Source organism: Rhinopithecus roxellana, chromosome 12 (genome assembly GCF_007565055.1).
Source record: "Rhinopithecus roxellana isolate Shanxi Qingling chromosome 12, ASM756505v1, whole genome shotgun sequence".
Classification (NCBI taxonomy): domain Eukaryota; kingdom Metazoa; phylum Chordata; class Mammalia; order Primates; family Cercopithecidae; genus Rhinopithecus; species Rhinopithecus roxellana.
In genome coordinates, this window is record NC_044560.1 from 125644050 (window position 1) to 125656206 (window position 12157).

A 12157-nucleotide genomic window follows, 5' to 3' on the forward strand; every position below is an offset into this window, starting at 1 on the left:
CAGATGAACAAAGTTGAATGAAAACTTAAAATCCCACTGCAGGTTTCTGTTCTGAAAAACAAGTTGCTGCTGCAGAGGTTCCTATCTCCACTATTTCCCTCTCCTCAAGCACAAAAATGCACCTGTCTTCCCCAAGTTCATGAGTTCAACATGGGCACACCAGTGTAGACTATGTGCTGGGCACAAGGAAGCCAGGCCCCTGTCCTAGAGGAGTTCCCTGTCAGGCAGGAAGAGAGGCACATTCGTGACTAATAAAAACAAGACATAAAATGCTACAATCCATAAGCAAGGCAAAAGCAAAGTGTAAAGAGTTCTGAGGAGGGGGAGAGTCTCTCTTGGGGGCAGAGGAAGGAATAGGGAATGCCACTGAAGCAAGGTGCTCCCAATGTACTTTGTCTATTCCTTTATCACAGGCGGAGGGGGCTGGACCACAAACGTCTGTCACATGTCTACCTTGCCCACCTGAAGGTGAGCTCCTGGTGGGCAGAGGCCCCATATCAGACAATGATTAATCCATCCTGGCTGGCTCAAAGGAGTGCAAGAGAGTGTGTTCACAGAAGAGTTAGAAATACCAAAGGTCTCAGGGAAGGGGGAAGAGAGAGTGAGGCTGGAGAAGTAAGGTGGGGCTGGGGATAGAGCTGGTCTAAGGAGGGCTATGAATGCCAGGCTAAGAAACTAAAACTTTATTCAGTAGGCAATAGGGAGATGCGGAAGGTTCTAATGAGAGCAGTCAACTAAGACTGTGTTTTAGAAGATTATTCTAAAAGCAATTGGGAAAATAGATCAGAGACAGGGTAATCAATTAGAAGACTGCTTCACTGGTTTAGATAAGAGCTGATGCTGGCCTGAATGCAGGCAGTGATGGTGGAGCTGGAAAAGAAAAACTTAAAAGATAAACTGCCAAGCCCACCTTGAACTGGTCCATTCTCTGTGTTCCCCCAGTGCCTGGCTTCTACCTTTCTTTAGCACTTACTTTGAGGCCCCCAAATTACACACTCCCTGAGGATGATACCCATTTCTTTTCCATCATTCCCTCCCCCACAGAAATCCTACATAGCAGGACAAGAAAAGTCAATACCTGCCACCCCGGGTCATGCTGTCATTTCAATCACAGTACCTGAGATGCATAAGTGCATTGGTATATTCACTTAATACAGCACTGGGCCTGGTATACAGAAAGCAGTAAGGAGACATCTGACAACAAAAAAAATTTAGCACATTCAAACAACAGTAACAGAGCACAGGTGCCTAAATAGAACAACTTAGAATTTTTTTTTTTTTTTTTTTTTTTTTTTTTTTTTTTTTTTAACTTTTTAAAAGGCTATTTAATTCTTATCATTAATTTCATATGGGGAAAATGTAGAATTTTATTAGATACATTACTTTCTGATGCAATTTAGATGCATGAAAGGTTTAACTATTTTTTGGATTCATTTTTTCTTTTTTTTTTTTTTTTTTTTTTTTTTTTTTTTTTTATTATACTTTAAGTTCTAGGGTACATGTGCATAACGTGCAGGTTTGTTACATATGTAAACTTATGCCATGTTGGTGTGCTGCACCCATCAACTCGTCAGCACCCATCAATTCATCATTTATATCATGTATAACTCCCCAATGCAATCCCTCCCTCCTCCCCCCTCCCCCCTCCCCATGATAGACCCCAGTGTGTGATGTTCCCCTTCCCGAGTCCAAGTGATCTCATTACAACTTAGAATTTTAGCGCTCTAGGCACAGAGACACCAGTTTGAGCCTCCTAAAAAAAAAAAAAAAAAAAAAAAAAAAAAAAAAAAAAAAAAAAAAAAAAAAAAAAAAAAAAAACATTCAACACTATGAGCCCAGTAGCAGGCTGAATTGCAGTTAGATGATGGTGAGCTCTCCAAATGAGTAGTTCTCACTTTCACAACCTGCTTGGCAAATAAATGAGAGTAAAGAGAGAACAGAGGTCAAAGGTGAGTCAAACTTTGAGTTATGTGGACCCTCCGAGAGGGACAGCCTTAGCGAAGATTTATTCAAGCAAATGCCAACTGAAGAGATAGGACAGCTGTGTGTGCTGTGTAAGAGGGAGGTTGGTAATACAGAAAGAGCAGAATGGGCTTGAAAACTCAGAAACTAAAATTATACTCTGGCTTGAAAACTTGCCTTGAGCTGTAAGCTTCATGGACAGTTTTTCCATTTCCTTTCACTCCTTCCAAATCATGCTGTGTAGCTGATGGGAACATCGGCTACTTTACAAAGGAGACTGCCAAGTGGGGGCCTGGCACTGGAAGACCTGTGTTCCAATTCCAGCCTTGCCATTTATTAGCTGTGTGGCTATAGGCAAGTCTCTGAGCTTCGGTGTCCTCATCTATGAAATGGAAATACTAACCACAGCAATACCTACCAAAATGTCACTTAGAGGACTAACAGAGATAATGCATAGGCATATAGCAAGACTGTCAGGAAAGAAGGGGTTTTATTTTTCCTTGAACTGGGATTGTAATTCGATAAGTAGTGGTATAAACCAACTACTATGGGAAGTAAAATGTAAAGTTCCACAGCAGTCGGCTTTGACATTTCCTGAGTATGAGAAGTATACTTCAAGACAGCTCTGGGTTGGCTTGGGCCAACACTCAGTATAGCAACATACTTCTCACCAAAAGCCAGAAAGCTGTGCTGAAACTACCTTGGAAACCATTCTATTGGTGTCAGAGAGATTAATTAATTACTTAATCGCTAATCCACAAACATAAAGCCACCTCTGCTTCCCACCTGAGGGGTTTCCTCCTCACACCTGGTACCACAGCACAGTGGTATTTACATATAGGAGATGCCAGATGAGCTCTTTGAAGTCACTGCAAGCAATTCTCAGGGCCACCAAGTTTAAGTCAAGAAGGGGTTTGAAGATACATAGGAGGTAAATGAATTCCCGAACTCACCCTGGCCCTTTGATCAGGTCTCTACCCAGGACAGTGGGTACCCAGGAGATTGAAATTCAAAATGTGGTTTGGCCAACTTCAAGTTGTTGTCTTTTTTTCCCCTTTCTCCTCCCAAGAAAAAAACTGAAGAGAGGTAAGGGAAGTGTTTTTCAACTCATTCAAACTGGCACACTTCTTTGAACCTAGTCTGCCAGTTTCCAAATGATGCTTGGGTTTTTTAAATAACCTCACAGATTTATCAACATTCTAACTTGGAGGATGAACAGTTTACAGGTTCAAAATTCATGGTTCTCAGACCAACAGCTACATGTATCTTGCTTCTGAGGACTTGCCTCGATTTCAAAATCAGAGCTGGTGGAAGCTGCCATCTGCCTAAGTGGCCTCTCTGCGGTGCCTGAAGAGTCAAGCACAGTTTATATGTATGTTTGCTGAATGAATGAGGAGATGAATGAAACCATCTCCAAGAGAGGAAAACAGCCATTACACACTGACACTTATCACTGACTCTCTTTAACACATCACTTCTACTCTCCTAGGACTCTTCCAGATCTAGGAGTACAATACAATCATCAAAAACCACGCATGCTTTTTCTTCTAGCAAAAGGGAAGCTAAGGTTACAACCTAGTTATAACTTCCTCAAGCCTATCATCTTCGGAAATAAATTCCTAATCCCTTCCCTCAGGTAATTAAAGGCAAGTAAGCAAACAAAATAAAACTTAATCAGCTATGAATGGTTCCCTTTTCTAAAATCTGCTTCCCTTCCCTCAGTTTCTTTGGCCCTAGGTGTCTGGCAGCGGGTGGGCCTACACTCCTGTGTGCCAGGGCTTATCATGGAGGTGGTATGGATAGAGCCTGTCACAAAGGGTTCCAGTGCTGCTGGTCAGTTTCCAGTCCTTCCATTCTTCAACTTCTGCAAACCTATTTTCCACAGGCAAAATGAGGTGGTGGAAAGGAACCAGTCACGAGTCGTGAGACTGAGCTAACTTGCCATGAGACCCTGGGCAAGTCTCTATGAGTTGAGAGAATGCTGGGTTCATCTTTTAGGCTAAATGTGAGGAAGCAAAGAAACTTGAAAAAAAATAGAGAAGGTCTCAAAATTACAAAACATCTTCATTCAGTTCCTAACCCTCGGTGTTCTTTCTGGTAGAAGGCAGGGTGACTATTTGCCCACTTTAAGGTTCATTCTCCTTACCAGCAGCAGCTAAAAAGGCTGCTCCCCAAACTGGAGATGATACTTCCCCCTTCCTTGCTTGTCTAGACTCAAACTTCCTGGAACTAGCTGGGAAAGAGGGCCAGCTGTGTTCTCTTTACAAAGGAAAAGGAGTCTCAGCATGGCAGGAAGAACTGGAGCATATAAAGGGCTGGTTTCTTTCCCTATCACCAACTGAACCTCAGTACCCTTATCTATGAAATGGAGATGAGACCAGTTGCCTTAGCCCATCTCTCAGGGCCGTGGCAGAGTAGGGATGAGAGGTCCAGTGTTATTCTGACCCAGAAACTCCCTCCTGGCCCTCAGCTCTCTCATTCAGGGAGCCTTATAGGAGATTCAGAGAGGGGTGTGGAGGCTGAGGGATGCCTTAGGGCCTCTACCTCCTTACCTCTGCCACCTGGCCAGGGAGGGGCAGGAGAGTGTGGTGTGGCGCCCAGTGCACTGAGGTTCAAGGCCTCCTCATCCTGTCCAATGCTGGTCCGGATGGGACAAGGATGTCATAGCTTCCCTCTGTGAGGAGGGACTCCTACCTAGAAGATCTGACAATATCCTTCTTGCTCCTTACTCCAAGGAGGTACCAACGGCCTTAAAGGGAGAGAGACAGACAGCTTGAGAAACTTAAGGAGACAGAAAAGAACAGAGGGAAGGAACTGGTAGAGAGGTAAAGAGAAGGTGAGAGATAAATGACGGTACAAACAGGTAGGGAGAAAAAGGGAAAGTGAAGGAACGAAGAAAACACAAAGAATCAGAAAGAGGAGGACAGACACAGATGAAGAGATGAAGACGGACTGACAGCGCGGGAGCTTCGGGGAAGCGGGGAAGACAAAGGGGACCATCCGGTCTTTTTAACTGGCCTGGCCTCTTAGAGAAACCCCGTTCCCAAACGAAATGCCCAGAGGACGGGAGAAGCAGGCAGGAAGGAGCAAGCAGTGGCTCCCCCCACTCCCCTCCGCCCCAGCCCCCAGCCCCTCCCGGGGTCCCAGCCCCCGCCCGGGTCCCACTGTCCCTCCCCGCCCGCTTGCTCACCTGCTAGCGCCAAGATCTGGGCCTTGTGCAGCAACAGCGCGCCCCAGTCGCGGGGGGCGCGCGGGGGGCTCTCGGGCCCGGCGCCCAGTTCCTCCGGGCCCCGGTACACGGCGTACACCTTCTGGTTGTCAAAATCCAGCCGCGAGCGGGGGCTGAAGTCGCGCACGCACGACACGGGCAGCGCGTAGCAGACGTTGTCCTCCAAGAACCGCACAAAGGCGTACATGGTGGGCGCCGGGGGCGGGCCCCGGTCGGGCCGCTCAGCCCGCGGGGCGGGCGCGGAGGTGGGGATCCGGCGGGGGGCGCGAGCCTCGCTGCGGTGCTGTAGGGGGCGGGGGCGGCTCCCCAGGACCCAGGCTCCCCCCACTGTTATTGTTCCTGAAAGCACCGTTCTGCCAATCGGCTGCTCTCGCCTGGGCGCGGAAAAGGGAGGGAGGGGGGAAAGGGGGACGAGGGGCGGATGAGGGGGGTTTGGAAGCGCACTGCCACTTGCAAAGTCAGACCCGAGCAATCACAGCCGGAGCGCGATTCGAACGGGGAGGGAAAAGGGCTCAGAGATTCAGTTGCAATAAAAATAATACCAAGAGCATTGCAGGAAAAAATGTATTGATTAAAAGGTGCGCTGCGGGCAGGATTATATTGCTTCAACAATCGCGCTGCCAAATTGCCTTGCAACAAAACTGCATTGCCAAGGAGAGAAGTGTATGAGAGAAAGAATGCGGGATAGGGGTGGGGGCAATCTTGTTTGAATCTCAAAGTGTAAACTTGGAAGCCAGCAGAAGTTTGGAGTGTTTTAAATTTAGCCACCCTACCCGCATCCCCCGCCTCCTACCCCCTCCTTCCCAGCCCCTTAGTTTGGCCCCGCCTTTTCTTCGCTTTCTTTCTTTTTGTTTGTTTGTTTTGTTTTGCAAAACGGCCAGCTCCCGCTGTGGGAAGGGTCAGTCAGACAGAAAATTTCCCCTAGAGCTGCCAAACCAGTTCTGACCAGAACTGGGGCTTATCTGGGATTTCCAGTTGTGCCAGCTGGCTGGAGTGGTGGAAGGTTTGTCAAGGGCTGCTCTCATCTGAGGGAGCAGTGGCGCCCCTCTCTTCTGTAGTCTTTCTCCATTGAGGTACCCTCTCCACAGCATGCCCACCACTGAGCAGGGACAAGTTGGAATCGTGGAGGGAGTTGAGGAGCGCTCTGGGTAATACAGGCCCAAGGCTAGGGATTTCTGGAGCACTTTGAGGAGTACAGGAATAGTACTCCATGGAATAGCAGTCTTTGCTCTGTCTTTTGTCAAAGAGAGCCTGGAGGGGCTTGGGTCCCCTCCAAGACAAGCCATGAGGACCAGCCAAAGGGGGCTGATTGGGCTCTGTACTCATAGGAACCCTATCCCACATCAGAGGAGGTCAGTACCTTCACAAGGATGCCTCTGAGGGGGTGGGTTTCTTACCAAATATGGCTAGTTATATTTCTGTTGCCTAGCCAGACCTGGCACTTGAGAGGGAGTTAATGAATTTTGGGTAAAGAAGAATAAATAAAAACCCATATTCACCCATCCATCCATCCATCCATCCATCCGTTCATTCATTTCTTTATTCAAACCACCAATATTCACTGAGTTTACACCACCTGCCAGATTCTGGGCCAGGTGCTGGTGGTAGAGATGAAAAGATAAACACCTAGATTCTTGGGCTTTGCAAAGTCAGTGTACCAGAACTTGAATCTCAGTTTTGGGTTCCTGTGCCAAAATTAGGTAACTGTATGAATAACATACCTTTCCCATCCTCACAACTTTTACAATCTAGTCTAGGAGTATTAAAGAAGTATAAGCAAGTAATGACAGTATAATGAGAAAAGTATTGTCATAGAGGAATGCTTAATGAAGGTGTTGGACTCAATTAAATGTTATATTTTTTAAAATTCATTTTAATAAACTTTAGCTGTAAGAAAAAAACAAAATAAGTGCACCAAAATGTCAACAGTGATTTTCTTAGTTTCTTAGTAGTGGTAGATGATTTTGTTTTTCCTTGTATTCATTGTGTGTGTGTGTGTAACTATTATCCACAATGTTTTATTACTCTATAATCAGAAAACATTAAACATTATAAAATCAAAGCACTGTGCTCACATTTCACATCATCTGCACTAACAATGAAGCAGATATTTATTTCACTGTGATATAGAGAGCGCATTATATAAGTGAATCCCATCAACATACAGCTCTCATATCCAAATGTGTAGGTCAGTAGAAATTTTTTTAAACCAACCCACTGGTTATGTGGTACCAGCCAAAAATGATCACCACTTGTCCTGAGGCAGCTGTTGGTCTTATCTTGCCCTACAAGCTTGTGGAAAAAAGAGGAGCCACTCTGAGTTGTTCCAGCACATTTACTCTCATGATTATTATTTCTTTGGACTGATCTTCAATGAGTTTTTAAGAATACATTCCTATAGTGGTCAAGGGGAAGTAATGTTCAGCAAGACTTCTGATAATTCACAAGATGGATCATGCAGAATTGGCCGTATTTAACATAAGTCCTTGAAGCTCCGGACTGTGTTCCCAAAATGATTTCAAGTAGCCCATGGCCAACCTCCTCTCTGCATCTAAGTGGGGGTGACCGCAAAACATTCCCAATCTCATCTCTTACTACCTTCCCAGACACAGTACACTCCAGACACCTAAACTATTTGACATTTCCCAAGACAGCATGTTTTAGCAGGTCCCAAGCTTTTGTGCTTTTTCTGCCTTCATCCTGGGAAGTTCTTCCTTCCTCAACTTACCCTGAAAATCAGCTCAAATGTCATTGCCTTTGTGAAGTCTTCCCCAACCACCCACACTTCTCAAGCATAGCTCATCTCTTTCTACTACAATATTTTGTCACAGCACTTTTTATCTTCCTTCACTAGAATAAGAGCTCTTTGAGGGGAGGCAAAGGCTGAGTAACTTTAGCATCCCAGGTACCTAGCACAGGGCTGAGGAGTAAATGTTTATAAAACAAACGTATTAAAGAAAGACATAAAGACAGCATGAATAACAAACCTCTTGCACATTTTTTCTTGAAAGTCTGTTCCTTTTTTTTTTTTTGAGACAGAGTTTTGCTCTTGTTGCCTAGGCTGGAGTGCCATGGCCTGGTCTCGTCTCACTGCCACTTCCACCTCCCGGGTTCAAGCGATTCTTCTCCCTCAGCCTCCCGAGTAGCTGGGACTACAGGTACCTGCCACCGTGCCCGGCTAATTTTTGTATTTTTAGTAGAGATGAGGTTTCCCCATGTCGGTCAGACTGGTCCTGAACTCCTGACCTCAGGCAATCCGCCTGCCTCAGCTTCCCAAAGTGCTGGGATTTCAGATGTGAGCCACCGTGCCCGGCCTTTATTATTATTATTATTATTATTATTATTATTATACTTTAAGTTCTGGTATACATGTGCAAAACGTGCAGGTTTGTTACGTAGGTTTACATGTGCCATGGTGGTTTGCTACACCCATCAACCCATCAACTACGTTAGGTATTTCTCCTAATGCTATCCCTCCCCTCGTCCCCTAGCACCCCACCCCTCTACAGGCCCTGGTGTGTTCTCCTTCCCATATCTATGTGTTCTCATTGTTCACCTCCCACTTATGAGTGAGAATAGGACACAAACAAATGGAAAAACATTCCATGCTCATGGATAGGAAGAATCAATATTGTGAAAATGGTCATATTGCCTAAAGTAATTTAAAGATTCAATGCTATCCCCATCAAGCTACCACTGACTTTCTTCACAGAATTAGAAAAAGCTACTTTAAATTTCATATGGAACCAAAAAAGAGCCCGTATAGCCAACACAATCCTAAGCAAAAAGAACAAAACTGGAGGCATCATGCTATCTGACTTCAAACCATACTGCAAGGCTACAGTAACCCAAACAGCATGGTACTGGTACCAAAACAGATATATAGACCAATGGAACAGAACAGAGGCCTCAGAAATAATGCCACACATCTACAACCAACTGATCTTTGACAAATCTGACAAAAACAAGCAATGGGGAAAGGAGTCCCTATTTAATAAACGGTATTAGGAAAACTAGCTAGCCATATGCAGAAAACTGAAACCGGACCCCCTCCTTACACCTTATACAAAAATTAACGCAAGATGGATTGAAGACTTAAATGTAAGACCTAAAACCATTAAAACCCTAGAAGAAAACCTAGGTAATACCATTCAGGACATAGGCATGGGCAAAGACTTCATAACTAAAACACCAAAAGCAGTGGCAACAAAAGCCAAAATTCACACGTGGGATCTAATTAAACTAAAGAGCTTCTGCAAAACCTGTTCCCCTTTTTAAGAGTTGAAGCTGAATCCCAATTCTGCCTTTCCCATTCCCAGTGATCGTAGGACAGAACATCGATTCTACCCCTCGTAAGACAGATGCATTCATGAACATATTAAATATCACTGCACCCTCAGGTTCAAATTCCCTACCCATGTCAGTGTAAATCATTCTTATAAGGAGGCAGTTCCATTTTCCGAGAACCTAGAAAGGGGAAAATAACAAACAATGGACTGGATGCTGACAAAGTAAACACAAATCAAAATGCATTTTTCATAGATCCACAGAACAGATTCTGGAGTAGTCATGACTGGCACGGGATGCTCAAAGAGATACCCTTGGACGGCACCAGAAAGACATCAGTTTCATCTTCCTGTGTGACTCACACATTCAGTCTATGGATACAGCTTAATGGAAAACCTACTATGTGCCATAGTGTGCCTCTTCCACCCTAGTGAAAACTGAGCAAGAGTACTTTGACCTGGACACCAAAGCCCTGGACTTTACACATACCAGATACTCAAGATATTGATGATTCATTGACTGGTAAGCAAAGATAATTTAAATACAGATTTCAGACTTAAAGAGGCAATTGCAAACTTCAAGTTTAACCAAATCATTGTTGAATCCTCTCTTCAGTATTTCTGCCAAATAGGCATCTAGAACACCTTTTATACAGTTATAATGCCAGGAAGCTTACTAGCTCCACTTAACTTTTACACATTACCAGGTGTTGCAAAGGTCTTTCTTACTTGCATTGAGGTAGAATCTTTAACCTTGTGGCAGCCTTACTAGATTGACCAAGACTCTCACACCTGCCCTTCAGACATGGTAAAACTTGGAATCCTGTTTCCCAGCTCTTTGTCTTCTGCCCAAACATCTTCGTTTCCTTCACCTGTCTCTCCTCATATGACCTGGTTTCAGTGATGATAATTGTAATACCTACTTTTTCTCTAAAGCTTATAAATCATGCATGCCAGGTGCTGTGTATACATGATCTCAGTTATTTCACACCAAATTCTTGAAGTGGGTGTTATTAAACCCATGATAGAGTTGAGAAAATGGAGAACTATGGCAAAGCAGTTTGGCTCTGGGGAGCCCTGGAAGGCTTGTGGTTATATTTGAATTTTAGACAGTTTGTTCTAGAAACCTTGTGGCGAAGGATTGGAGGGAACGCAAGTCTGGGGAGACAGAGGCCTGCGAAGAGGCTGACTGTCCTGTCTCACCCCTCCCCCAACTCTCTTTTTCTGTGGGCCAAATGTACTTTGCCTCTCATCCAAATCATTTTAATGGAGCAGAAAATGTACACATCTGGGGCAGCTTTGCAACTGCATCTCCACTGCACTTTCCTGTTGAGTTTTGCAGAGCCTTGGGTTAATGTCGGGCTCCTTCGGTTTAGCCAGCTGAAGCATGTTCAGTGGCAGCAGTGGGACTTATGTTTCATATTACTGCATGGAATTCTCAATGTACTTTGCAAAACTATTTTTAAGGAGACCTGGGTTTTGTAAATTTTTAAAGCAATTGGAGCGTGTCTTTTCAACCTCTCTGCTAATGATTGACCACATTTTTTCATGATTTTGCCTTTTTTTCCCTGTGATGTTTGATTTGACTTTTCAAGTCTCTGCTTTTTACATTTTTAAAAGACTTTTGAAATAGTAGTTTCAGGTTCATAGTAAAATTAAGAGGCAAGTACAGAAATTGCCTTCATACCTCCTATCACCCACACAGGAATAGCCTCCTTAATACCAACATCCCCCACTAGAGTGGTACATTTGTTGCAACTGATGAACCTACATTGACACATCATCATTACCCGAAGTCCATAGTTTACATTTGAGTTCACTCTTGGTGGTGTACATTCTATGGCTTAGGACAAAAGTATAATAACATGTATCCACCATTATGGTATCATACAGACTAACTTCACTGTCCTAAAAATCCTCTGTGTTCCACCTATTTAGCCCATCTCAGCAGCTCCAACCCTGGCAACCACTGATCTTTTTATTGTCTCCATAGTTTTACCTTTTCCAGAATGCCATATAGTTGGAATCATACACTATGTAGCCCTTTCAGATTGGCTTCTTTCACTTAACAATATGCATTTAAGATTTTTTCATGTTGTCTTATGGCCTTTTACATGTTTAAAATTTTCCTATTTTGCCCAGAAAAGTAATTTGCTGTGCTGCAAAAAAGTAAATTGCTGTGTTGAGGGCCCCTGTCTTCTCAGGTTGATTCAAGGAAGGAATGTTGATACATGGCCAGGAGGATCTGGAGCTCCTGGGAGGCCTATAGTGGGCATTATCCTGAGCTGTGTAGTGATACCCTAAAGCAGGGGCCTCAACCCAACTGATTCATATGCACTCCTGCTAATGAAGTCTGATTGAGTCTGCTTGTGGGATTTTGGACTGGGAGGAGAATAGCAATGGAGACAGAGAAGGAAGGAAAGAGAGGAGTTGCATACTGAGTATAGGCTTAAAGGCCAATGAACATCACCTGGATAAGTTATCCAGGTGAGACTTGGAGGGAATGTAAACTTGTCAAGTAGATGACAGATTGGAGGGCCAAGGAAATATGGGCTTAGGAATCAGACCAGTGGTTAAAACCTGACTTTGTTACATCTTTGCTGTAACTTTAGGCAAGACAGTTCACCTCCATGAGCCTCAGCTTTCTCACCTGTGAAGGTGTTGTGAGACTTGGGCCAAG

At 44.3% G+C, this 12157-nt stretch overlaps 2 protein-coding genes across 6 annotated transcripts in view; both read right to left on the reverse strand.

Moving 5' to 3' along the window:
* Positions 1 to 5554, reverse strand: part of BEND5 (BEN domain containing 5) — a 50545-nt gene extending 44991 nt beyond the window's left edge. The window contains exon 1 of one of the 2 annotated variants that reach the window (XM_030942937.1): positions 5153 to 5554. In XM_030942937.1, coding sequence (XP_030798797.1) covers positions 5153 to 5378 — 226 coding nt within the window. In that variant the 5' untranslated portion in view covers positions 5379 to 5554. The remainder of the gene's footprint in view (positions 1 to 5152) is intronic. The other variant, XM_030942938.1, reaches the window with a different exon arrangement.
* AGBL4 (ATP/GTP binding protein like 4) overlaps positions 1 to 12157 on the reverse strand; it is a 1510388-nt gene that overhangs the window by 263843 nt on the left and 1234388 nt on the right. The window lies entirely within an intron of this gene.